General features: G+C 46.2%; 10 protein-coding genes across 10 annotated transcripts; 4 read left to right on the plus strand and 6 right to left on the minus strand. All coding sequences in view use genetic code 12, as the record gives it.

The window, feature by feature from the left end:
• Position 1: 1 nt before the first annotated feature.
• Positions 2-727, minus strand: CJI96_0005462 (uncharacterized protein; the record flags this gene model as incomplete). The annotated part of the gene is made up of 1 exon (XM_029036461.2): positions 2-727. The coding sequence occupies one exon, from the start codon at positions 725-727 to the stop codon at positions 2-4; it is 726 nt and encodes a 241-aa protein (XP_028889352.2).
• Positions 728-1,245: 518 nt separating this feature from the next.
• Positions 1,246-2,421, minus strand: SFP1 (zinc-coordinating transcription factor SFP1; the record flags this gene model as incomplete). The annotated part of the gene is made up of 1 exon (XM_029036462.2): positions 1,246-2,421. The coding sequence occupies one exon, from the start codon at positions 2,419-2,421 to the stop codon at positions 1,246-1,248; it is 1,176 nt and encodes a 391-aa protein (XP_028889353.1).
• A 2,546-nt stretch (positions 2,422-4,967) lies between these two features.
• CJI96_0005464 (uncharacterized protein) lies at positions 4,968-6,677 on the plus strand (the record flags this gene model as incomplete). Its single annotated transcript, XM_029036463.2, has 1 exon — positions 4,968-6,677. The coding sequence occupies one exon, from the start codon at positions 4,968-4,970 to the stop codon at positions 6,675-6,677; it is 1,710 nt and encodes a 569-aa protein (XP_028889354.2).
• Positions 6,678-6,774: 97 nt separating this feature from the next.
• On the minus strand, positions 6,775-8,472 carry CJI96_0005465 (deoxyribodipyrimidine photo-lyase PHR1; the record flags this gene model as incomplete). The annotated part of the gene is made up of 1 exon (XM_029036464.2): positions 6,775-8,472. One exon carries the CDS (start codon positions 8,470-8,472, stop codon positions 6,775-6,777), a length of 1,698 nt encoding a protein of 565 aa, XP_028889355.2.
• Positions 8,473-9,172: 700 nt separating this feature from the next.
• CJI96_0005466 (ABC-F family ATP-binding cassette domain-containing protein) lies at positions 9,173-11,167 on the plus strand (the record flags this gene model as incomplete). Its single annotated transcript, XM_029036465.2, has 1 exon — positions 9,173-11,167. The coding sequence occupies one exon, from the start codon at positions 9,173-9,175 to the stop codon at positions 11,165-11,167; it is 1,995 nt and encodes a 664-aa protein (XP_028889356.2).
• An 822-nt stretch (positions 11,168-11,989) lies between these two features.
• CJI96_0005467 (alpha-mannosyltransferase) lies at positions 11,990-13,549 on the plus strand (the record flags this gene model as incomplete). Its single annotated transcript, XM_029036466.2, has 1 exon — positions 11,990-13,549. One exon carries the CDS (start codon positions 11,990-11,992, stop codon positions 13,547-13,549), a length of 1,560 nt encoding a protein of 519 aa, XP_028889357.2.
• A 117-nt stretch (positions 13,550-13,666) lies between these two features.
• CJI96_0005468 (uncharacterized protein) lies at positions 13,667-15,148 on the minus strand (the record flags this gene model as incomplete). Its single annotated transcript, XM_029036467.2, has 1 exon — positions 13,667-15,148. The coding sequence occupies one exon, from the start codon at positions 15,146-15,148 to the stop codon at positions 13,667-13,669; it is 1,482 nt and encodes a 493-aa protein (XP_028889358.2).
• A 281-nt stretch (positions 15,149-15,429) lies between these two features.
• CJI96_0005469 (uncharacterized protein) lies at positions 15,430-17,155 on the minus strand (the record flags this gene model as incomplete). The annotated part of the gene is made up of 2 exons (XM_054702311.1): positions 15,430-16,663; positions 16,704-17,155. The coding sequence occupies 2 exons, from the start codon at positions 17,153-17,155 to the stop codon at positions 15,430-15,432; spliced, it is 1,686 nt and encodes a 561-aa protein (XP_054558286.1).
• Positions 17,156-18,267: 1,112 nt separating this feature from the next.
• On the minus strand, positions 18,268-19,305 carry THI13 (4-amino-5-hydroxymethyl-2-methylpyrimidine phosphate synthase; the record flags this gene model as incomplete). The annotated part of the gene is made up of 1 exon (XM_029036469.2): positions 18,268-19,305. One exon carries the CDS (start codon positions 19,303-19,305, stop codon positions 18,268-18,270), a length of 1,038 nt encoding a protein of 345 aa, XP_028889360.1.
• Positions 19,306-24,059: 4,754 nt separating this feature from the next.
• CJI96_0005471 (uncharacterized protein) lies at positions 24,060-26,216 on the plus strand (the record flags this gene model as incomplete). The annotated part of the gene is made up of 1 exon (XM_029036470.2): positions 24,060-26,216. The coding sequence occupies one exon, from the start codon at positions 24,060-24,062 to the stop codon at positions 26,214-26,216; it is 2,157 nt and encodes a 718-aa protein (XP_028889361.2).
• Between the last annotated feature and the right edge of the window lie 357 nt (positions 26,217-26,573).

Consider the following 26,573-nt stretch of genomic DNA (forward strand, 5'->3'; position numbering starts at 1 on the left):
GTCACTTTGAACTTGATGGCTTTCTCTCTGAGGTGTCTGAGGTTTCCTCTTCCTCGCTGAACTTATTGTAGTAATAGACTGTAGAAAGCATACATATGAAGGAACTCGACGCCCAAAATATCAACACGCCAATGAAAAGACTGAGAAAGTAGTACTTCACAAGATAGTAGCGAATGCCATCCCACTCGATGACGAAATCTAGCGATGTTCGTGAGTTGTCTATGATGATCGGCCGAGTGTCAAGAAACTTGAGATAGCTCTGTTGGTCCCGTAACAATTCAACAAGCTGAGCACCCGTACTGTAGAACAATGGCCAATCTACTTCCACTGTTTTGAAAATATCCACAAATACCGGAGGAACCCAATACCGTAGGTGGTACGGGATCCAACTGTTTCTGTCGACATAGATGTATCTCAGATCGCAATTGATGATGAAGCTGTTCTCTCGAATCAATTGCGGCGTAAGCTTGAACACGTATTGCAAAAGGTGGTACGACTGCTCAACAAAACACACGGCCCTCAAGTTGATCCTCACAGAAAACCGAAGATCAGCGTTCCGTCGAAGAAACGGCAACGCCAACGAAGGGTCAATTTCGCTGAAAACAGGCAGAAGGCCCTGGCCCGATGTATCCTTGAAAAAAGACGCTGGCACGGCAAATCTCTCCACAGGCACCAACATCTTGTAGAAATTCAAGTATGTGACAATGGAGATCGGTAAAAGCACCATGACAATTGCCGAAAAAAGCGAGGCGCCATAGAGAGATTGCCGGGTCATAAACAAGCTAGCTCGAGCATACCGTGTGGCCACGGAGCCTGCCCACGCTAAAAGTCGATCAGTAAGGGTAGCCATGGACGCTCTGTGGTGCACGTTTGCACATGAATCGTGGGGAAGGGAAAAAAACATAGTAGGGTTGGCCAATTGAGTGATGGTGCACGGGTGTATTGGAAGTTGCAAAAAAAAAAAATGGAGCAACGATAACGATGGATACAAAATTAAAAAAGACAAAATGACAAGTTCAGCGAATAAGGAGAGTCGTAATACAGCAAATAAGCAGATCCCAAATAAAAGTGACTAGTTGCCCGCCCTCCTGCGGGGCATAGAAGAAAACGTCTGATGGCACATGTATGTAGATGTAGATGTGGTAGTAATGCAGTTTAACCGTAAAAAAAAAAAAAAGGAAAAAAAACCAATGCAAAGATGATAGGGTGGTGAATGGTTGCTGGATGAAAGGGGAGGCGTAAGGTTTAATGAGTGGTGTGTCCCCTGTGGTACTTGAGCCCGTTGAGGTTCTTGTATCTCTTGCCGCAAACCTCGCAACGGTACGGTTTGTCTTTCTCCATGCCGGCACCATCGAGGTAAGGGGTGTTGGACTCAGGGTCAATGATGGAAAAGGTCCCGTCTTCGTTCTCTTTGAGCGTTTGGTTCTGGTGGCCATGCAAACGGTGATATTTGAGGCCGTTTTGGTTCTTATAGGTTTTTTCACAGCCGATCACAGGACACTTGAAAGGCTTATATTCTTCATTCTCCATCACATACAAGTGTCTAGCTGGATCGTCAATATACATGCTGTCGGAGTCGGCGTCTGCCACTTGAGGATTCACCTTATGGGGCGGAAGATGCCTCTGTTGATGCTGGTTACTGTTGTTGTGGTGGGGCGCACCATTTCCGGTGCCGGCATGGGATATCGACCCAGAAACGGACCCTTGGGCAATCGTCTGGTTCTGTAGATTAAAATGGCTTGCCGGAAGGTGTAACGAGCCCTGTTGCTGCTGCTGTTGTTGCTGATGCTGTTGCTGGTGATGGTGGTTGTTCAAGAACACATCGGTGGTGGAAACGGTCTCCATGACATTGTGGATGTTGTTGAGGTTGTTTCTCTGGCGGTGCGCCGCAAGCAAGTGGGAGTCTGCCTCCTGTTGCGGCGACGCCAGAATGTGTGCCTCCTCGTAGTGCCTCAACAAGTCGTGGAGCGTCGGCAAGAGCTGTCCACAGCACGAGTAGTCTTTACAGTAGTCTGCTTCTAATGTGGTGAGATACAGCGTTGTGTTTGGCGGCGAAAGCGTTCCCGCGTGGAGACTGGCGGCATTTACCGGCTGAGACACCGAGCTCATACGAAACAGGCCCCTTCTTGGGTTTATGAGGTTCCCCGGGAGATTGGCACCGTTGGCATTATTGGAACCCCCTGGATGGTTCTGGTACATCATCACCTCGTCCTTGAGCCACAGGCCAATGGTGACAGAACCCCAAGAAACGCCGCCCATGCCCTGGGAGTGGGCAATCAGCTCTCTGCGGAAACGGGAGTTGTTGAAGATACTGGGTTGTCTCTGATGAGTAATATCTATGGGCTGGGGCACATTTAGAAAATCCTGGGAAGGTTCCAGCAGGCCCGAGCCGCCGTTGTCGAAAATGGAGGTGTTAAACATGCAATGGGATGGTGCACTGGGAGCTGAATGTCTGGGAATTTGTGTTATTAGTGTGACTTAGTTCCCTTAGTTGAAGCACTGGCTAATCTGTCTATTTGCTAGCTCCAGGTGAGACTGGCTAAAAAAGATATAAGTTGATAAGCGAGGCTGCTTTCTTATTGGCTGCCGGTGCACTAACACTAGGAGGAGCTGGCGATACTCTTTCTGAAGTGGCCCTCTATATGGGTGAACTTATGGATTAGTGATAACGAACCTATAGATTGGGACGGATATGGGTATATTTGTCAGGCGTGCATATAGGCGCCGTGATTTCTTTTTTGGGCACAGCACTACCGGCCCTAGCATGGGCCATAATATGTTTTATGAAGTATGAACATCGGTACTAGAGCTTGAAATCAAGGGCTCTTTGATGGTGCTCTTTAATTTTTTTAATTCTGATTGTGTTGGCGATTGCATGGCCTTGTCGCTTCTCCTAAAAGAGTGTACTGCATATGGTTGCACATTGCCTCTCTCCATTCGTCATTAAATTTCCCTTGAAAGCGGGAGCTCAAAGTAGAAAAATTGGTCATAAAGGTAAATTGTCATTCGGTAGACTGTGTATCAATTTTTGGGCTATCTGGGGTCACCGGTTCATGTGGAAACGGCATAAGGATGCTAAATCTAAGGAGACAGTTCCGTGCTGTGTACAGTACACGCTCCAAACTGACCCCCCTCAAATCTGGAAATTTCACTTTGTGACGGCAACGGCATCTCTGGTCACGTGATCTCGTTCCGATGCCCTGAACCAGCCAATCACTGAACACATCAAATAGCGTAGTGAACTTGAAGTCCAGAACAGACAAGCTCTTTGATAAAAAAAAGGACGCAAAATAAGCTTGCAAAGAATAAGAAAGCGCTGTGAATCTGTGGTGATTGCGTAGTTTTGTTCTACGTTCTGTTATCTACTCAGTGACAGCGGTTACGCTGTCTTTGCCTCCCTCGGTTGTTGCACTGTGAGTTGCATCTGCGTGAATTTTGAGAACGTTACTGATCGGGTGACTATAGTCACGTGTATATGGTCCGTCCGATACTCACTAGTTCTGTGCGTCGCATGCAGGGGCATGGCGTCAGGCTAAATATCCCACACATCAAAGAAACACAGATGAGGAATTAGTGAAGATTCCATGAACTTGATAAGATGCAGTCGCAAAAGAACCCCTAATTTATCAAAGAAGAAATCGGAGTTTGCCAAAACCCAGCGAAAGTATCACTACACCGTTCCAGCTTCAAATGGCTGCGAAGTTTTTAATTGTTTGCCAAATGCAACGCTTTTCCAGACTAGCAACTAGCCACGAAACTTCTCAGATTCTAAATGAGTATTGATAAGAAGACCTTAGGTTGCCTCCAAGAAATGCTACAATAGTTCTAATTTTGAAGCAGGCCACGATATTGCAGCCCTTGTGACTCAATACAACCTATGCCATCCAACAGTATTGGTAAATATGGTCAACTCAAAGTCGGCTACTATGATGAAGTTGATCTATTTGTCATTCCCAATATGAAACTCATATTCAATCTTTCTCTGAATCATTTGTTCAGTCATTTGTGTTGTTTGGAGGGTAGCTTCTGATTGCAAAGAAGCACATGAAGATCAGGGTGAGGGCACCTACAAATCTTAAATGGGTATGATTAGATATAATCAGAGATTCTCACGGAGAACTTCTCAAAACACCATCTACTGGTAACAAAAATCAAAGTGCTCCTGCTGCTGTAGTGCTATTTGTCTACTTTGGCACAAGCTTAGAATGCTTCTACTGCCAGGTGCGAAATGGCTGCAAAACGTGGCAGTCTACCCAAACAGAGCACACGAGCAGGGTATGAAAAGAAGAATTAAAAAATATGAACACCAAGAGTCTGAAATGAGAATCTTTCTTTTTCCAATCTGTCAGGCTTCAATTTTCGACATTCATATATGGCCTCTCCCCTTTCTGGACACCACAAACGAAAATATCAGCAATGAATATGCAAACGTATTATTTTTCCCAAATACCACTCTTTTCGTCACAAATTTATTTACATCTTGCTGTTTGTACATGTGCATTGATCATCTGCTGCATTTGATGCACCTGCTTTGCGTATTCCAAACTCTCGGACCTCGGCCAGGGGGACTGTGATTGTGCCTGAATACGCGATTGATTGAATTGCACGTGCGCGAGATCACGTGCAACAGCCACAACTACTACACTTCTGGGCCCTGTCTTCCCTGTACGACTCCGGCCTCTGGTCTCTTTACATCATCTGAGACTTCTTCCGAGTTATTAGCCCATAGTCTCCAAAGAAGCAGACTCGCTCGTCGTCAAAACTCCCATGGAGAACACACCCGACCCAGCCTCTCATTCAATCACGTGATCTCTCCGACTCGGATACCGCCGCCCTTTTTGCACCCAAATGAGCAAATCGGTGCTTCACCACGGTCTGTTGCATATAATGCAAACACTTTGTGGTTTCTGTCTTCACTTTTTTACCCTTTTTCCTCTCCTGTTTCTTCTGTTCTTCATGTCTCTGCCATGCTTCAGCTCCCCTCGGATGTGATCGTCCGCATTGCCTCATATCTACCCCAGGAAGATAAGCTTAATCTCGCTAAGACATGTCTGGAGTTGTACAACACGCTACATCCGCTCATGTACGAGGTCATAGTGCTTGACTCGTCCCGAGTGCACTTAAACGAGCTCCAGGCGTTTGTCAATCGCCACAAATGGTTCGAAGAATACGGTTTTGACTGCTACCCTACGGTGGTGAGGTCTCTCTATGCGCTAACGAGGCTCTTGAAGAACCTCTCGAAGAATGTGCATTTGTGCAAATATATTAAGTACCTAGTGGCTCTGGAAAACATTCCTGATATGCCCCACGTGGAGTTGGTCGGGTTTCTCTCGGGAATAATCCCCAAGTTGACCAACTTGTCTTCTTTCCAATGGTACTCAGTCCATCAGCCCTTGGACGCCCATTTGATGTCTCAGTTGCCTTCAAGAGTCCAGCAGGTGAGAGGTAATCTCCAGTTTTCCCTGGCGTTTTCCACATTCAGCTTGCCTGAAAGCGTGGAGATTTTGGACATCTCCAACTTTGGCTGCGAAAAGAACTTGTACAACCTCGTGGGCTTCCCCGAGCAGTTGTCGTCGCTTACGGTGCTGAAGCTGGTTTCTCCAAGCAGCCGTATGTTCACCACAACGCTTTCACCCTGCTGTTCAGCCGTGCTTTCAAATACCCAGGAGCTGATCTACTTGGACGCCCCCACATACATTTCGTCGTTGTTCAACTCGCTATCGTTGGACTCACCAATCAAATTGATATCTCTTAAGCTTAGGGATATTTCTGTGTCTGTGTGTGACGCACACATCTTGAAGAACTACGTGGATTTGGCCTGCCTCACGAGCTTGGCTTTGGAGGATTGCACGGAGATCTTGTTTGACCATGTCTTGCCCCATAATTACATCTCCTCCACTTCCTCGGCGTACATTCGGCGCAACGCTCCGGCAGAGCTTTTCTTGGACCTTTTGGTTCCCGAGCTCACTTCTTTGAGGCTGCTTCACATCAGCATGACCAATGAGCTATACTACAACAACTGCATCATCTCATCCATTGCTGCTCTTAAGGGATTGGAGAAAATAAGCGTCCATTTGAAGTACCTTTATCGTGGCAGTGAACCGATTGACTTGGACCCATTGGTTGAGGCTCTCGAGAAGCACGCCCCAACTTTGAGGTATCTCGATGTGTGCTTCAACACTATAGACAACAACGTCTCTCCAGGCCAGAAGAAAAAACAATGCTCTCTTTCGACGGAATCGCTTGCCAGGCTTTCCAATCTCACTCAGCTTGAGTACTTGAAGATTCCTGTTTTCAGAAACCAAATGGATACACTCCATGAAAGCCTTCAGCATATACCAAAATTAAAAGTTGCCCAAGTGGGTGTAACAGACCTGGGATCGAACACTACTAGCAATGGCGACACCTTAATCTATGCTCTTTACAACACCAATTGCCTCATTTCCCAGGACTATTTCACTTCGCCAAACTCCTTCACGAGCCTGATTCACGACGAGAAAAAGCACGAATACCTCACCTTGAGTGAGAAGTTCAAAGATAGTATCAGTCTGTTAAGGTACATGAGATACGATCTTAAGAACCAGTCGCTCGTCTACGACTGCCATGGAGCAGTTACTGAAGCTGAGGATGGCGCGGTAGAGAATTTCGACACACTTGTGTCGTCTGTCATGATCTGAATCAGACAACTCTTCCAATTGAAGGCTTACTTCGTCTGTGACTGCAATGCATCTCTAAAATACATAGTTATACAAAAAGAAAGAGCTATTCATTTGCTTACTCTCCATCGTCGGCGTCGTCAACTTCTTCTTCGAGCTTCTCTTTTCCATTTTGCATGGTTTCCTTGAAAACGTCTAGCGCCCGCTGTCTGCCCATCTTATAGTCGACGATTGGCTCGGGATACTTGTTCTGCTTTGCAAGTTGGGCCAGTTTAGCGTGGTCAAAAGGAGCATGGATCAACTTCGACTCGATATCCTTGAGCTCAGGACACCACTTCTTAATAAAGGCTCCCTTGGGGTCAAACCGCTCCGACTGACTCGCAGGATTAAACACACGGAAGTATGGCTGGGGGTCGACACCAGTAGAAGCAGAAAAACCCCACCCACCGTTGTTTGAAGCGAAATCCCCGTCGATCAACTGAGACATGAAATACTGCTCTCCATACCTCCAGTCGATAAGCAAGTGCTTGGTGAGAAAACTGGCGACAATCAAACGGCCCCTATTGTTCAAGTGTCCTGTTTCCTTTAACGCTCTCATACTAGCATCCACAATAGGGTAGCCTGTGTTGCCTTCCTGCCACTTCAAAAAGTGATCCTTGTTGTATTCCCAAGGCAAGTCGGAATATTCCAAGTGGAAGGGCTTGAACATGGAAACATGCGGCCAGAAGCACAAAATGTGCTTGTAAAAATCTCTCCACGAGACCTGTCTGAGGTACTCTGTGATTCCTGGAGCGGCAGTTTCGTTTGCCTCTGTCAATAACTCCTTCTCATGCAACATCCAAAGAATTGTCCTAGGGGAAAGTGTGCCCGAAGAAATGTGAACACCAAGGTTGGAGGCACCGCCCTCAAGGGAGTTTCTTGTGTCGCCGTATTTCTTGATGGCATCTGATTCTGTCCATTTTTCCAAAGCGGCGTACGCATCATCTTCGCCAATGTCCTTCCAGTATTTATTGAATCTCTTCTCATCCACCTTGATAGTAGGAAGCCCGTGGCCCTGCTTGATTAAGTCTTCTTTGCCAACCTCTTGCTTTACAGGACTATCGACGATAATCTTGCCCTTGTCGATATAATGGGCATTGACGTAATCTACCCACGCTCTGTACCATGGCGAGAAGACGGCAAATTGTTTACCTGAGGACTTGGTGACCAATTCACCTGGCTGCACGACACACGTATCGTGGCAAACCTGGAAGTTGATGCCTTTCTCCAAGGCCTTATCGATCAACTTAGTCAGAAGTCGTAACTCGTCCACTTCGTACTCTTGGTTCACGAAAAGGTGAGAGACCTTGTGCTTCTGTAGGAACTCGAGAATTGAGGGAATGATCTTCGCCCTGGTTTCAGCATTGATCGTGACAAACGCAATATTCAAGTCCGCCAACTTCTTGTGTAGTTTTTGCATGCTCAACACACGATAGTGCATCTGGAACTTTGACTTCCCGTGTGCCTTGGTCATCTCCTTGCAATTGACCCAGAAACATACCAAGGGCAACTTGTTTTTTGCAGCCAACTTGCTTGCCTCAGACAAGCCCTTGTTGTCGAAAGTGCGGAAGTCTCTGACAAACCAGTGGGCAATGCAATTGGCCGGTTTGATTTTGGACCTTTCTTTTTCCGTGGATTCTACCTTGTTGAGGAGAATGTTGTATGGTTTGTTCTCATCCTTCGCATACTTGGTAGCTGCCACCGCTGTGGGCAATTCCTTTGGATAGAACTTAGAGCTGAACTTGGGAAGCTGCTCGAGCTTCTGTTTTTTTGACATTGAACCCTCTCAGACTGCTACACGATGTTCAGCACATCTTATATGTTGGAGCAACTCACTGTTGCTACTGGTGCTTGCGGTCATGTGATCGTCTGTGAAAGGACCATTTTCAAGGGCTTAGATGAGCTAGTTGGACGTAGCAAGGTCGCAAATGCTCACAAAACCACGACAGCCCTGTGTATGTGATGTAGTTCTCGTATTGCTACCGATGTGCGTGGTGATGATTGAGCAACCATAGAGTGCGAGACAATGGACGGGGTTTTTGTGATTTAACCAGCGACGAATTTTGTCAATTGCGAAATTTTGGACACTTCTCGTGTCTTGGATCGTAACCCTTGCAAGAATGGTGACAGGTTGACGTCTTTTTGTGATACTTGTTCTTGTTGCATTTACACTGAGCGCATAATTTGCACCCATTTGGAGGTTCCCTACCGTCTAGAGATGTAGCTACAAGTTTACTGAGTATACGAGCAGTAGACTCAAAGAAAGTGTCTATGACAAACAAATCGCTGAAGACTTAACGTTTTAGTCCTCAACGAGCCCTCCTCTTATTCTTCCTTTTTTGTTCAAATGACTCATAATGAGACAGTACTAAAAAGCCACGCTCTCCTATACCAGTAAATGGACCATGGCTATCCATCCATGTATCGTAAACTCTACAGTCACTCTTCTTGTAACACCTGGGTAGATCAATACTTATATGGTCAGAAAGCAAAAGGCTACAGTTCTGGACGAAATTGCCGTCACTTCGGAATCCTCACGTTTCCACAATGAAACTCTAGAGACACTATCTAAAGATGTCTACTTGAAGAAAGTCTCTATCTCTGTTGGCCTAAAAGACCTTCTACTCGACGCAGATGTGAGACTCAACCACGGAATCAAATATGGGCTTATTGGTCCTAATGGATGTGGGAAAACGACCCTCATGAAGTGTCTTGGAGACAAAAGAATTCCTGGGTTAGCTGATAACCTTCGAATTTTGTACGTCGAACAGTTGCCGGTTGAGAGTACCTCAAAGCTGGTGTTAGAGACCGTTTTGGCTGCTGACAAGGACAGAGTCAAATTACTGCTGCTCTTGTCTACATTGGAGGCAGCATTGAGTTCAGCCGACCCATTGAAGATAAAGCAGGCCATAAAACAGGTCAAGTTGGAGGAGCAGAAAGCCAATCTAGCTGCAGCACAAAAAACTGCCACTGAGAGAACAGGAGCAAGAGGACATAGGGCTCGAAAGGCATTGGTAGAGCAAGAGTCGCTTGTTGCAGAATTGGAGGCTCTTTCTTTGGATGAAGTTGTTGATTCTAACACTGATGAAGCTTTTGTTGCCCAAGAAATGGCATTACAGTTGAGTGAGCAGCTCAAAGGTTACGATTCAGAGGAAGTGCTTCGCTCCAAGGCTGCTAAAATCCTCAAGGGTCTCGGTTATTCAGATAAGAAGATGCAGCAGCCAGCCAAAGTGCTCTCAGAAGGCTGGAGAATTCGTGCCTCATTGGCTGCAGCGTTGCTTCTTCAGCCTGACATACTTCTCCTTGACGAGCCAACAAACCATCTCGATTTGCCCACTGTTTTGTGGCTCCAAAATTACTTGCGGGATCTTGAAGACGTAACTTTGGTAGTAGTGTCTCACAATCGAGCATTTTTGAACGAGGTGGCCGAAGAAACCATCGTTTGCAAGAAGCAATCTTTGGAATACTATGATGGAAATTACGATGAATACATGGAAAACTTCCAAAACAGACAATCCTTCTTGCGGGCTAAAGCTGATGCCAATCGAAAAAAGAAGGAAGCTTTGGAACACAGTATCGAGAAAGGTCTCAATTCAGCTAAGAAAAACGGCGACGATAAGAGTGTGCAAAGAATGGCAGCACGCAAGAAGAAGCTTGACAGAATTGGCATGGATGTGAACAGTAAGGGCCACAAATACAAACTTAACAGAGACAGAGCTGGATATCACGAAAACTTCCTTGAAGAAGTTGAAGTTGAAGAAATAGTGGAGCCTGATCACTGGAATGTGGAGCCCCCACCGCCAATGCGCTACAGTGGGGATTTGTTAGTGACAAGCAATGTCGGGTATAAATATCCCGAAGGCGACGTCATCTTTGGCAGAGTTTCCTTCAGCATAGGCCAGAGAGCCCGCATAGCCCTAATCGGCGCCAATGGCACAGGTAAATCGACTCTCATTAAGTTGCTCACGGGCAAGATTCTTCCCAGTGTTGGACACATAGAAAGGCCAGGAAATGCCACTATAGGCACATTTGACCAGTTCAATGCCGAGGTCTTTCTAGCTGAGTATAGCTCGGAGGCTACTCCACTCTCTGTGTTCATGGAGAAGTACCCCAACGGTAAAGAAAGCCACTATAGAGGGCATATGGGCAAGTTCGGGCTCCGAGGATCCACTGCTATCAAGCCTTTGGCCACGCTAAGTGGAGGAGAGATGGCACGCCTTAAGCTTGCACTCAACTTCTTTGAGCTGTCGCCGAACTTAGTGATTCTTGATGAGCCCACCAATCACTTGGACATGCAATCTATCGAGTCGCTCATTGAGTTGATTGATAAGTACGAAGGCGCCGTGGTCATTGCCTCTCACGACCAGTACTTCGTGACGAAAGTGGCGAAGGAGATCTACACATTCAAGAAGAAGCAGTTGAAGCAGCTCGAGTCTATGGATGAGTACATCGAGGAGGTAAGTGGAGCATGAAGCGATGGTAGAGGCATGTGTTACCACGGAATGTCGTTTCTTTGGAGTAGCAAATGAGTACCGATCAATTCATGTAAGTAAAGATGATGCTGGTCATCAGTGTTCATGACCCAAATACGATGCCAGCATAGGTGAGCAAAGAATGGAGGTACTCTGTCCGTTGGTAACTACTTGGAGGAGGACAAAGAACCCTAGTTTCATTCGTTTTGTTTTAAAATAGGCGATTTAATTGATTCAAGCTTATCCACTCACCAAACCCTGTTCATCGTATTTTTCCCTCGCTAAGTGTAAGCCACATTGGGTAAAGTTGGCTTTGGCAACCTTAATGGCTGCGAAAAACGTTCTCCAGCAGCACCCTCACAGATGCTATGATTTCCGAACAGTGACACATAAAGCATAAGAGAAAAGAACAAAAAAATACTAGAATCAGACTATTTGGGCAGCCCGCGAATCAAATAAACATTCCACCATTTCGTATCCGCCAGCTCCATGAAGTAAATCTTACATTCTCTCGAAGCTCCCTCACCTGCCTACCGCGCCTCGTATAATGCCGTCAGGTCAAAACTCTGCTATACTTCCCTTACATAGCCTCGCAGCACAGCCTTCAGCACCCCCATTTCCTCAGCTGGCCCTTCACTTTTTCTTGCCCTCAAAAATAACTTCCTCCGAGTACCACCAGCATCTTCGGTGGCTATAAGCATTCACTCACCCACGTGGTCAACACAAGCAGAGCCTCATCAGCCCAAAATCTTCAGTACCCACTCCATTCGCTTAACCACCCAAAACCTCCTACCATCAGTATTCGCCTAGCTTAGCCTACTCATGAAGGCCAGAACGCGTTTTGGCTTACTATGCCTTGTGGCCATTGGGTTTGTTTCGGTGTATCTATGGCCCTCAAGAACGCTCCACACTGTGCTGGCTGGAGACGTATTCTCGCTGAGTCAATTTCTGGACCTGGGGTCGCTCGAGCAGATGTGCTCATCCTACTTCGATACTCTAGCTCATATGGCTCCCGAGTGGGCTTCAAGCTCGCGATTCCAGCCGCTTCCCGGGGTGGCCAATCACATTGACCACTTGCGCATCTACAACAGGTGCTACTTGGAGAACGGGTTCCAGCCTACGATTGCTGCGTTGGCGGCGGAAAAGCAGCTCCTACCGTTTTTTTCGGGCTCAACTCCCCTGGCGCCAGACTTCAACGTACTGTACTTGCGTAACCACTTGAAGAAGGCAGAAGGTAGGGGCATTGTAGTCAGTATAAGCGACGCTGAGGTTGGCAGAGCATCCAACCTACTACGTGTCCTCAATTACTTGGGGAACGAGCTCCCGGTGCAATTTGTCCACTTGGACGAGCTTTCGGACGTGTCTGTGAAATTGCTTGAGTACGCAGCAGTGTCGCCTCGGGCTCTTGGCCACGACCAGAGACTCACTTTCATAAACGTCAAGGATTACTTGACACCCAGCTTCGCTGAGCATTTCAAGGGCTACAACAGAAAATGGTTTGCGGCGGTCTTCAACACATTTCACGAAATGATCCTTATGGACGCTGACGCAGTTCCCTATGTGCTACCTGTGCTGTTCTTCCTGCTACCGGGTTACAAGGAGAGTGGGGCGTACTTCTTTCGAGACCGTGAATTAAATGTGCTTTTGAAAAAATGGAAAACCGATTTTTTCAAGCGCCTATTACCGCTGCATAAGTCCCCATTTGGATTTGAGGTGGACCCCGTTCAGTTGCAAAACAACTTCTTTCTATTTAATTCAAAGCACGTTGCCGAAAGCGGTGTGGTCATCATAGACAGGAAAACACATATGTCTGGATTGGTTATTCCTGTTGCATTGCAGTACTTTCGTAAGAGCGGAAGGATTCTTTATGGCGACAAGGACTTGTTTTGGCTTGGTCAGTTGATAAGCGGAAACTCCAACTACACATTTCACTTCAATGCTGCTGGCGCCATGGGGCAAATCGAACCAACAGGTGAAATATGCTCGCCGCAAATGGCCCACTACGGCTCTGATCACCTCCTTTGGTCTAATGGAGGCTTAACTAAGTGCAAGAAGCCGACGTGGGTGCGTGATTACCTCTTATACTCGAGATTTCGTCAGCAGTTTAGTTCTATTGAGGAGCTCAAACAGAGCTATAATGGGCCTGTATCGGTGTCGGAGATCATTATTCCCGCTACTTTGAAGGACAAGAATATTCCAGGTACGGGAAAAAGGCCAGTTTCCAACTTCAATAAGGCAGATGATCATGGCTGTGCTGCAACGTATTACTGTGCCAACGCAAGGGATGGGGGGCGACTAATTATATTGAATGAAGAGGAAAAAAAACATATCCAAGCTGTCATCGAGGTGTGGAATGATCGTCGTTCGTGGGGAACTTTATAGAGCACGGCAATCATCCTAGGGATAGCAAGCGTATATTATATTATTTATAAAGCATATTATGAGAAATCTAAGCATCTAAAGAAAAAATTTGACGATGTTGTCAGGTCATCCGAAAAATTAGGTCTGTCTGATTCTGTTCTGGGAGTATTTGGCGACGAAGGAGGCAAAAATACTTACGCCGAGCATCCCGACAAGAACCATATTCGAACCCAAGTACATTCGGTTTACATCATCTGCCCACCCCGAGTACAAGGCGTAGGTGGCCGTCACGGAGCCGAGGTTACCCAAACCAGTGACCAAGGCAGAAGCACAGCTAGCGCCGACATCGCCGTAACGGCCCTCGAAGATCTCAGCCGACCAAGACATACAAATGGGCACTGTGGGGCCCAAGCCATACCCTGCAATAAGCAAACCACCATATTTGCTCCAGGGTTTCTCTGCAAAGGTGGTAACTATCATACCGACGATGATGATCACACAAGCACCACTGAAGAATAAAAAGCGGAACTTTTTGAACCGGTCCGCAAAGGGAGTGATGGTGAGAATTCCAAACAAGTCAAACACCCAAATAGGAGCGTACAAGAGCGAAACATCAATATCCGAAAGATGTGGATTTTGCACTGAGATTATGGTGGATCCAAACACAGCAAGACCAAAACCGGTTCCTACGACGCCAAAGTACATGATCACAATTGGCCAAAGCCTGAAGTCGGAGATGATGAGCACAATGTCTTTCCAGCCCCAATTCAACTTTTTTTGTCTGCCAATCATGTCCTTGCAGTGAAGTTCCCTCTCTGGAGTAGAAAGTGGATGCGTGGGAGTAAAGTACTTCCTCAAGAAAGTTCTAAAAATACCTGCGTCCTCTTTGTGTTTCTTGAAAGGTCTATCTGGAAGCCACCAGAGCAAAGAAAATCCGGCCACCATGGTGATACAACCATAGATGAGATAAAGCCATTGCCAACCAGTGTAGCCTCTCACACCATCCATTTTCTGAAAACCAGCACTGACTAAACCACCAACAGCGCACGAAATCTGGGCAGCCGTGAAGTAGTACCCTACTCTTTGAGTCATTCTGTGGTTGGGGTACCACAAGGTGATGTAGTAAGACATTCCGGGCCAAACTCCAGCTCCAACGACGCCTCCAATGAATTGAACAGCGTACAATCCTTGATAGTTCTTCAAGGCACAAAAACAGGCATAGATTAGACCTACCGTGATAGCAATACGGGCCAACCATGTCTGAGGGCTGACTTTGGTCATGACTAAATTCATGGGCAAGTCGAACAAGATCGTTCCGATGTACCCCAAAGCGTTCGCTGTAGAGAGGTTCAAGGCAGACAAGTTCAACTTCTGGATTAACGAGTGGCCCTCTTCTCGGTTCATGGTCAAGGTGACTCCATAAGTGTTGGATCCAAACGAGGTGAGGAAGTAGAGAGTCCAAAGTGCCGGGATGATTCTTTTGTCCAACTTTCTGTAGATCTTGTCGAGCTGTTTTTGCTCTTCAATGTTTGCAGCTTCGAGCTCTACGAAGCTGATTTCCTCAGTCTTCGTCATTGAACTAGAGTCCTTAGACGTTTTGGGGGGGATCTCCATGGTCATGTTGCAACGAAAGAAGATTGAATTAAAGAATTTGCAGGCGAAATCCGCTAGTATTTATATCCAAAATATTTAGCTCTTGTTGGCCCCTTTTCACAGATTTTAGTCTCGGTGTAACCCAAAAAATTCAGTACGGACTTTTCACGCATCAACCAAGCTCGAGCGTCTATTGTGCGGCAGGATGACTACGAGTCATCCAACAAGAGTCATCATGCCCCCATTACAAAACCGTTGGGAATTCAGAGCTCACCTTGCATTTGTTGGCACCAAGGAATGCACTTAGATCACCAACGACGCATATCCTTGTAGTTGACGCACTGCAACGCCATAGGTATTCTGTACCGTTCGCCATCGAACTCAAAGTACTTATCGTTTGCTCCCCAGCCCATAGGTCCGGGGCCCCAAGTAGGCGTATAGCATACTTCATCCCACTTACATAGTCTAGAACAGCGGGTGAATATCGACCAGCGCAAGGCACCCAAAAGATCCGCGAGCTTCTGCTTCATGGTGAGCAAACTGTGCTTGAACTCGTCATGCCTATCATTTTTGGGCTCAATGTAGATGTCCAGCATCATCTCCCTGACATCACGGAATATTCCAAAAACGGTTTCCACCACCTCTCTGGTCACTCGATACAAGGAGGAGTAAATCAAACTGTCTGACCTAGTTGTCAATGGAAACGTGTGATAAGCATAGTCCTTGATGGCCATTTTGATCGCATCCTTCTCTTTTGTCTCTTCATCCTCGGTGTTATCGTCAGAATACCTTCTTACGAAATTGAAAGTCAACCGGGATAGGTCAGAAATTGCGGTTTCTAAGGCTGCACCAAGATCACCCTCCTTTGAACTTGCTTCGAATACCCCAAGAGTAGTGTTAAGCCCCGAAAGCATCGGGGCAAACTTCTCCTCGATTCGTCTGGTGAGAACCTGCCAGTTTGTTTGATGAAATGGATCCACAGGCTCTAACACGCTCTGACGAACGTCACTTATGAGCGCCTCTTTGAGTTCCTCGGAGAGGTTATGAATTCTTCTTTTGTACGGATCAGGATTGAGCCATGTATGATTGAGAGGAGTGACCATCTTTGAGAAGTCAAGCAAAATTCTCTGGTCTCCGCTATCCACGCCAGCGCCAGCTTGTTGGTGCTCGAATCTGTTCATATATGACCACTTGTCTACGAGGTGCTTTCTTTTTTCTTCAAGAGAAGTTTTTGGAGTGGGCTTTTCGTAGGGCAAGTGAGCCAAACTTGTGATGTTGTTCAAGGTAACGTTGGCCACGAGCTCGATTCCGTCGTGGAAATCACAGAGAACCATTTCGAATCCGACTTCAAGACGAATGAATCCTTGAAGGCCGAATTCCTTGCCCCATTTGCAAATCTTCTCTGCTGCCTCGTACTCGTTCACTTTTTTGTTGATATCCTTCTGTCTGCTCAAAATCAACTGCTGGTCCATTTCTCCCGTGTTTGTCTTCGCTGCAGAAGCACCATCGAGATAGATGAGCTTATCCAAAGGCTTTGTGTTTCTGAATGTAGAGAAACGTGCCTCTAAAGGGATGAACGAACTCTTCTGTGATCACTTCCTGGCTCCTCTCTCCCACCATCGACTTGTGGGGTCTCTTGTGTGGTTTTCCGAACCGAGGAGGCCCATTGCCTCTATCGAACCCAGCAAAGCTGTAGCTGAACTCATAATCCATGGCAATCCACTCATAGGACTCCGGTACGTGGGGCAGCCCTGTGGAGTGGTACATGAGGGTGTTGGGTGGAATATACGCTGGAATGAACGACACCCCCACGGGAAAGATACTGTTATCCTTCTCTTTCAACGCCCCATGGACTGTGTTAAATACAGCCGAGGCGTTAAGCAAGTCCACTGGGTGTTTTTCGTACCATTGTTCCGCATCTATGTTCTGGAAATTGTGGGGTCTGGGTTGTCTGTAGTTGCTGAAGGTGCTCAACGAAAACCAGATGAGAACAGCGTTGAGCAGCAAGGAAAGCCAAGTAAGGGAAAGAGGCATTGGGGAAAGAGGTATTGTGGAAAAGAGAGAAGTGGACGTTGATAGGAGCTGAAGTGGAATTGAGGATTATTGTGGGGCCACATCCGGGGCGGATCGAGAGGGTTCCGAGATCGGCGCAGTGATGAGATAGATAGCGTGAAATGACTGGCTTTACTGGAGGTTACCGGAGAAAAGTGTGGTTGTTAAGTTTGGTCTTGGTAGAGAGGCTAGGAATTGACCGTTTTTTTTGCCGGAGAAGGGCCAACACAAACAACGTGCTGTCTGCGTGAGGTTCCTATGAGACGGCCCGATGAAGCCGATTTGCCGATTTCACCGAAACCAAAAAGCGTGTTGCTGAAGGGAGCAATAGTTGGAAAAAAAACGTCATGTGATACTTTCTAAAACGGCTTTCGTGGATTCCATGAATATATCGTAGTCGATTAAGGCTTCACTTGAAATGGTTGCAAAATCGACGCCGGTGGTGCACATGGTTAGGTGGCTAGGGCTTCCCTCGTTTATAGATGCATCTACATTCTATTGAAATGTTGAAAGCGCCGAGAAAGTACATTTGGACTTGTAATCTTAGCTAGCAAGATATCTTAAAAGAACTATCCAGGCTGTCCGTTCTTGCTGGGAAATCTTGTTTGTGTGACTGGTAAAGTTCTAGTAATATGTGCGATTTTGGCTGAAAATCGATCCCCACATTTTCGAGCCATGAGGTTCAAATTGGGTAATGAGAGCTCATGGTAATTGTTTACGGGTTGTATGGATCTCTATATTGCAATCAACTGGTCCTTTTTGGTGGTCTGTGATTTTTAAAGAAATGTTGAGGTAATTGCGTTTTGTAGATACTACGAGGAGTTCACTAAATAGTGCGAATAATATGTGGGAGTGTGCTATTTCAACTAGCAATAAGAGGCTATGCAAAGATTTATAAAAAAAAAAGGTAATAGATGGGAGAAACAAAGAGCTTAATATCAAGGTGAGCATTGGCTGAAGCATTCTTCAAAATGTACCAGTGAGATGACATACTTGTGGATCTCCAGTAGCTTGCTCTTATTAGTGCTTGCGAGGAGATCCCCAGTTTACTACAGTATTCATAAGCAAAGCTTTATCTTCGACTACTAACACACTTAGGCGGACGCACCAACGGCAGCAGAGTCCAATCTTCTGTACCCGCCACAAGCCTTGCACTCCTCCTGGATCTTACCAATCAACTTCTGGGCCTCCAAGGGGTCAGCAACCTCCTTGGGCTCAGGCCACGAGAGGTACTCGTTCGAGTAGTTGGGCTTGTAGTCCGCAGGCAAGATCTCCAATCTCTTGCCATAGGCATTCACCTTTCTCCAGTCTCTGTGGACGTTGTACAAGGAGTCCGAGAAGTAGGCAAAGCATCTCTCGAACATCTTGCCATTGACCTTGGAGGTCATTTGTGGCTTGAAGTCACAGTAGAGCTCCCATGCCTCCTTGGGGTTAGCAAGCATGTAGTCGGTGGACTTCTTGAGCGCCTTCAAGATTCTTCTCACTTTCTCAGGGTTCTCCTTCAAGAAGGTGTCGTTGCAGATGTAGAGAATGGTGCAGAAACAGCAGCAGCCCAATTCAGCCAACTGGTCAATTCTGAGCATCTTGGCCTCCTTAGGATCCTTGCCGGACTCCTTCAAGTACTCCTCTAACTCCACTTGCTGAATACACTCAATACCAATGCCAGCATCGATCTTGCCCTCAATGATGTACTTAGCCACGTTCATGCCGCATCTGACGGCGGTGTAGTCGTCTGGAGTCATTCCGTAGTGCTTGGTCAACTCGTCGACTTGGATCTTGCCGAACTCTCCCACATAGCCGATTCTCTTACCCTTCAACGAGGTGAAGTCGTCGGTGATGCCTGAACCCTCCAAATACAAGATTCCAGTGAAGGGCTCGTCCAACAAGGAGCCCACCGAAGTCACAGGGAAACCACGAGCTTTTGCAGCCAAAGTATGGACCATAGCCTTGAGACCCATGTCGACCTTACCAGACCCAATCAACTCGGTAACGTCAGAAGGGTTGGAGGGCTCCAACACAGAGACATCTACGTTTTCCTCCTTGAAGTAGCCCTTCAATTGAGCAAGGTAGATAGGAATATGGTAAGGCGTAGCCTGCCAGTTGAGCAAAAAAGACACTTTTTCAGTAGACATGATATATATAGTTGGTTGCAAAAAATGAGTATGGCAATTGGGTCGGTGAATGCCTCCTTATATACCCGGTTTTTCTTCTGATTACCTCAATTGCTTTCCCCTTAAGCGCATAATACAAGACCCCCAGCCCCCTAATCAATGTCGACCTCTGGACCTCTCCTTACCAGGTCCCAGTTTAGTGTCTCAAACTAGACACTACGAGGGTACTTCACACTAAAAGTGCTCATAGCCCTGCCTTGTAAGCGCATAAACGCTAAGGGGCACCGGTGAAAAGGGAATTGCCCGGGTCTTGGTACAACTGATTAGGGGTCTCTCAGAGTATGCTTATATGGGTCCTGCTGGGTTTTGATATGCCCTTTGCTGATTGGCTGCGTCCCCATGTGAGACGATCAAGGATACCTGGAATGCGACTAGCCGGGATGGTTTTTGACATAAGATGGACTTGCAGTGGCCGAAATCGCCACACATGAAAGCAGTGTCTTTGGATATAATAGGATGATAGAAGTAGCTTGCTTTTGAGAATTTGAGAGAAATGACTCAATTATCCACACCTTTCTCCTTAGAATAGTGGTGCGCTAAAGCATCGCCGTAGCTCAAAGGGTTACTCGAAGCACTAGTTGGGAAAAGCTATGAGTATTTACCGGATGGCTTTTGTCACCTCTGTTCACACTCTCTTCATCTCTTGAAACATTGTTCCTTGCCAATTACCAACAGGAGAAAATTGTCATGAAAACCCATGACAGAGCGCACATACTAGTTTAGGCGGTACTATATCGAGGACCTACTTTAGTAGAGCAAATGGTGAGCAGCTTGTATTATTCTTCCCTTCGTTTTCTTTGAGTTATTGAGACGATTATTCAAAAAAGGATTTCTCAGATCATAGTAATGACGTTGGTGCAACAAAGCTCCACAAATGTAGAGCCAATCAGCGAAACGACCTCCAAAACTAAGAACGACACAGAAACGTTTGCAATATATGATTAAGGTTCTTTTGTAATGTCTGCAATGGTCTGCTTAACTTATAAAAAGGATATTCACAAGCAAAAATATGTATGATTCACGTACTATACTAACTGATTAATATAAGCACAAATTGGAGACTTAAAGCTTTTCTATACCGACATAGTTATAAAAAGTGGTATGATTGTTCTTCATGATGACCCAGAGACTGTTGCCAGTAGACTAGCATCGTTCTTATAACGATTTGAATCAAGTCCATGCAAAAGAGTTTAGGCTGAAGTTAGTAATATCAAGATCGAGAAGTTTGAAACTGCGAACGGATAGTGACGTTTCGTATAGATCGAGAGACTCATGTTCAATTGAGCAAGGGGGGAAAAATAGATTCATGGTTAATGAATCAACTTAAAAATGCCACAATGCAAATACTCAGAATCTACGGCATAAGTATAAAAGACAAATAAAGGAAATAACAAAAAAAAAAAAGAATCAAGTGAAAAAGAAGAAGAGAAGAATCAAAATCACCACATTGATCTTATTAGTCTAATAATTAACAAGATCCATAAGTGTCAAGAGAAAATTACTTTCTGTAGAAGGGCTTGCAATGCAAAAAGACTCTGCCTAAGGTTCCTGTTCCAGAAGTTGCTTGTTGCTCAACGAGGTGGGCTGATTCAAATGCATTGGTGCTCTTAGTATTTTGGTTTTCTTCACCGATGGCTCGAAGGTTAAATTAATGTCTTTACGGACGCATTTCTTCTCGATTCGCTGCATAACCTTATTGAGGTTACTTCGAGGTCGAGAAAACACTACGTCGTGCACTGTTGCTCTATGTTTTGAGTTTGTAGGTGGTCTGCACAAGAAATCAGTAGAGACACTACGAAAGGTTAATAGTTGCTGCCAGCGGCCCTTTTAGGGAAGAAAAGTGGACCATCCAGACCTGCTTAGCACAGAGTGCTGAGCGCAAATTCAGACTCTTCGAGAATAAGGATGTATTGCCGAATTGTGCCACATTTCTACAAATCAAGGACAAACTTGTTATTGTGAGCCAAAAACGTGAAAAAGATATCCTGGTTCGGGCGTCACTGAGACAACTCAGGGGCTGGTTTGAGGCCCATGGCCACGATCGCAAGCCCAATTGCAATGACAGCAAGATCAGAAAATGCCCTCGTGGTGTTTAGGTAAAAACGACTCTAGCAATTCCAATTTCAACAAAATCTGCCTCTTCATGTGATGGAGCAGAAACGTAACCTTATTGGAGAAGGTAGTGAAACCTAGAGGTTGCATAATGTTTGTGGAACGCGACACAATTGAAGCAAATCCAGAATGAATCTTGAAAAATCGCGAGGCCGTTTTCACATCAAAGAGGTAATCAGGTCACTTCCGTTGTCCTGCCTCGGGCAATTACCCGAAATCTGATACCAAAATTGTTTCGACTTGCAGTTAGCGGCTGGCGAGCGTCAAGGTACAAGCCTTCACATTTGACGCCATGCATATGCACGATAAGCCACCTTTTGCATTCGCTACGAGTTTCGTCTAAGACGTGCATGTCGCGTTTTGTCTGTCATGATTGTCCTCTCCTGAGAAATAGAGGGCTCATGGGCCCTTCATAAATGTAGGTGGGCTGGTTAAAAAAAGGTTTCTGGTTTCCACGTTTGAAGAGAGACACACGATGCAAGCAATGCTTGATTGACTGGATTTGAGCAACAACTTGAACTACAAAGCAATGAAGTAATGTTGTGGAAGCTAGGTCAGATATCGTAACCAGCGGAAGACATGGAGATGATTTACTTCTGCAAACTAAATGAGTAGCTCATATCTCCATAATCATTGTACAAGGTTTTGAGGTTGCTAAATCCTTAAGCAACGTACTCTGTTCTCTACATTGTGATTCTACGTATACTTGATTAATAACGAACAAAGGGAATAGAACAAACTATCCAGAGCTTCTCTCGTACTATTTCAAGAAAGACCCTTGAAAAAATTTTCGATGCCTTCTACTGGTTCTTATGATTGATGAATTGAGCAAAAAGTCTGGAAAAATTTCCACGATGAACTGGTTCTTTGCTGGCTCAAGTTTTTCTTCAAGGTGTCACAAAAGAGGGAAGGAGGTTTCCAGAATAGTGATCAAGACCGTGTATTCAACGCCCCAATAAATCATAAGGATAAGAAGCGCTGGAGCAGATGGAACTACAGCTTTTCTTTCTCTTTCTCTTTTTCATTTTCATCCCTTTATTTTTGCACGAAGAGCAGAAAGACTGCTGACACGAGGACCGCCTTAATGTTTTTCCACACTCAAGAAAAAAGTTAAGGTTTTCGTGTTTGTGAGAGTGTCAAGGAGTTCCATATTTGCATAAAAAATCTTATGATTTTACACAAAAGTCTAAATCACGCCGCTAAGCACACAAAAAAAATCATTACAGAAGAAATAGGCAGGATATCTCTGGAAGTTTTTGAAGTTCTCAAAGAAAACACCAGTATACATTAAAAATTGACATTGCAAGAGATTAAACAGGGCGCAATGCTAACCTTGCAACTACAAGGGTCCCCAAAGACCTCAGTGGCTTTGATGAGTTCAGCTTTCAACTCTCCACACCGAGTCCAGAGAAATATTGGCGACCGTGCGTCAGGTTTGCTTTAGCGATATGCATTCGGCAGGGTGGACCGCCAACCGTCAATGTGCACATGAAAATCGATCGCACAGTCGATGATTAAGGTTTTAGTGAGATTCAGCAGCGCCATTTGTGGCCTGAGAGCAGGAAGGTGAAAATGTAACAGTATGACAAATGTAGCTTAATGCTGACATGAAAGTGGTGCCCCTGCTATTGTTTCAGAGACAATGGGTCCAGCGTATAGCCCAATAGCTAAAAAATTGCGCAATCTCATACTTCCTCGGGAACATATTTGTTAACCGCTTGCGCTTAACTTTAGACATCTACGTTAAAGTGCGCTAGTGTGGTCAAATGTAGCTTTCGAATTTCCTCGTGAGACTACGGCTACAAACTTGACTTGCTATTCTGTTTCATTCATGATCTTCACAATCCTTAGAAGATTAGTACGTAATTTGAAAGTAGACCAAGCCTTCTATAACTCACGAATTTTACGTAGCGTGAGACCTCCGAGATTAAGGAGATAGCAATTGGTAAAATTACCCGCACTTGTTGACTTCTCGGGGAATTGGCATCAGCACTCTCGAATTGACGGTTAAGACTTTCCCAAACTCATTTCTTACACCCGCCTCAGAACTCTTGTAAGTACCTTTTTTCGCTTAACACAACCTACCAAGCTATACCTGCATAAAAAGAACGCAACAACTTAAGCCTTGCATAAGGCGTCTATGCAAGCACCCTGCACCATGTAAGACAATGCATATTTTGCATCCACAGGACCTTCAAAAAACGGCCACAAGTACGTCCACATGGGTGTTGAAATATATTTGCTACCAGCTCCTTTTGGTGCCAGCACTCCAAAATAAAGCTACCAAAGGCAGAGCGGCAAATATGGCCTACAAAAACTGAGGTTTTCATGTAGCTGTTCGGGATTTTAACGCTCAGGTGAAGGGCTTAGCATCCTTTGGGAAGGTGAAATACCGAAAGTGACCGGTAACATAGCAACTCGTCGCCTTTATTGACGTTGGGCCAGCATGTAGCATTTTGGCCAAGGTGGGTTCCGCAGGCGCGTAGTACACACAGTGAATATTTGCAGCCACACAAGCTCGAACACTGTAGAATACAGTTCAATCCCAAACTATATAAGAACGCTTTTCTTCCCCCATCTTCCTCTCCATCAAACACAAACGCATGACTTTGATCTCCAAATTCAGTAGCACTTTGGCTACCTCGCTCGCTTTATTGACTTCCGCCTACGGTCTTGATGTGTCCAAGGACACCATCTACTCCGACTTGACCTCGGTGGACCTCTACAACCTTGACGTTGAGAAGGGTGCTTTCTTCACCCTCTTGAACATCGGCGACATCTCCAACTCTGGCTCCCTCAACAACAAGGGCGAGTTGTACGTCACTTCCAACAACTACAAGCCTGTGTCCTACTCCCAGAACGGTCAGGACTTCATCAACTCTGGTAAGGCTTCTTTCGACTCCAGACAGGCCAACAGCGCTGGTAAGATCAACATTAATGTCGACAACTTTGAGAACCACGGTGAGGTGTGGTTCGGTACTTCCGACTCCTCTCTTTTCCCAAAGATTGGTCTTGTGTCCCTCAAGAGCTTCGACAACTACGGTAAGCTTTCCGTTGCTCAATCTCGTGGTGACGCCGGCCTGGTCAACTTCATCGACGGTACTTTCGATTTGAACAACAACGGTGCCATTTGTGTGGAAAACCTCAGATGGTCCCAGCTCACCGGTATCAACGGTCCTGGTTGTATTGCTCTCGGTGAGAAGGCCGAGCTCGACCTCGCCAAGCTCATTTCCATTGACGAACAGCAGACCATTGCTTTCACCGGCAAGGACTCTGTTCTCAGCATCCTTGGTTTGACCGAAGCCCTTACCGGTACCAGAACATACAACGTTGCTGGTTTCGGTTCTGGTAACAAGATAGAAGTCAACCTTGGTTTCACTTCCCACGAGTACAAGGGCGACACCTTGTCCCTTTCCTTCCTCTTTGGTGTGTTCAAGATCGACTTCAAGATCGGTGAGGGCTACGACAGTGACAAGATCAAGGCCGACGGCATTTTGGGCGGCGGTTTCGCCATCACCTACGATGCTGACTCTCCAACCAGCGTCCCTGACAAGTGTCACTGCGACCCATTCCCCCAGGCCAAGACTTCTGCTGAGATCACTTCTTCTGCTGCTTCCCTGGCTTCTTCTGCCATTTCCTCGATCTCCTCGTCCCTCGCTTCCGAGGCTTCCTCCGTGAAGTCCGAGGTTTCTTCCAGTGAGTCTTCTGTGAGCTCGTCTGTGTCTTCTGCTGCTTCTTCTTTGAGCTCCGTTGCACTGACCATCTCCCTGAGTGCTTCGTCTGCTGTTTCTTCTGCTGCCTCGTCTGCTTCTTCTGCTGTCTCCTCCGATTCTTCTGCCGCTTCGTCTGCCGCTTCCTCTGCTGCTTCTTCTGCCGCTTCGTCGTTGGTCTCGTCGGCATCTAGCTCGCTCGCTAGCTCAGCTTCTAGTTCAGCTTCTTCTGCTGGTTCTTCTGGTGCCTCATCCTCAGCTGGTTCATCCTCAGCTGGTGCCTCCTCTGTTGGCGCTTCTGCTGGCGTCTCTTCCGCTGTTGGCACTACCTACCTGACTGATGTTGCCACCACCTACTCTGACGGCAGTGTTGCTTCTGTTTCAGGTGAGGTTATCGTGACTGTCGGTCCAGATGGCAAGCCAACCACAACCACCAAGACCTTCCCTTACGGTACCAAGACCATTTCTGGTACTATCACCGAGTGGGAGACCTACTGTCCTGTCTGCCCTGACCACAAGACCACTGTCTCTGGTTGGGTCTACACAACCACTGTTGGTGGTACCGTTACTCTCACCACTGAGGTTTGCCCACCAGGCGCCACTGCTCCAGCAGGTACTCCACCTTCTCCAGTTGCTTCTGGTTCTTCTTACACCTCTGTTGTCAACGGCAAGACCGAGTCTGGTGTTGTGTACAAGACTACCATCGAGGGTACCAAGACCGTCTACACCTCTGTGTGTCCAGAGGAGACCCCAGCTCCATCTGCTGCTCCTTCTTCCGGTCCAGCTCCAGCTCCATCTGCTGCTCCTTCATCTGGTCCAGGTCCAGCTCCATCTGTTGCTCCTTCCTTCGGTCCAGGTCCAGCTCCAGCCCCAAGTCACCCATCCACTGTTGCTGGCGAGAGCACCGGCCCAGCTCCATCTGTGGTTCCAGCCTCTTCTGCTCCTGCTCCTTCTTCTGCACCAGCTGTTTCCACTTACGAGGGTGGTGCTGCTGCCCAGGTCATCAACTTCTCTTGGTTAATCTCATTGGTTGCTTTCGCTTTCTTCTAAACAAAAGACGAAACCTTTATATAACACGGACCTTTTAACCCAAGTCTGCCCTGCTGTGAACAAAGCAGGCTTGTTTCTTCGCAACGGTTTCAATAACCATTTCCCTTCGCTTTAGAGTTATATATCAGCGCTTTTGAGCCTTATCTTTAATATAATTCCAGTTACAATAGTTTTTGGACCATCTCGTAAGAGTCAAGATAAACTCTCTTCAAAGCAAGTGGATTTTACATGCAACCGGCTATTACAATGTAATTACACCTAAAATACAATCACTTCACATCGTTGGCATCTTAAAATAAATCTATATTAAATAACAGGTAGTTGTATCATATCTCATATCTGATTATGAACTGGGAC

The sequence above is a fragment of the Candidozyma auris genome, chromosome 7 (assembly GCF_003013715.1).
Source record: "Candidozyma auris chromosome 7, complete sequence".
Taxonomy (NCBI): Eukaryota; Fungi; Ascomycota; class Pichiomycetes; order Serinales; family Metschnikowiaceae; genus Candidozyma; species Candidozyma auris.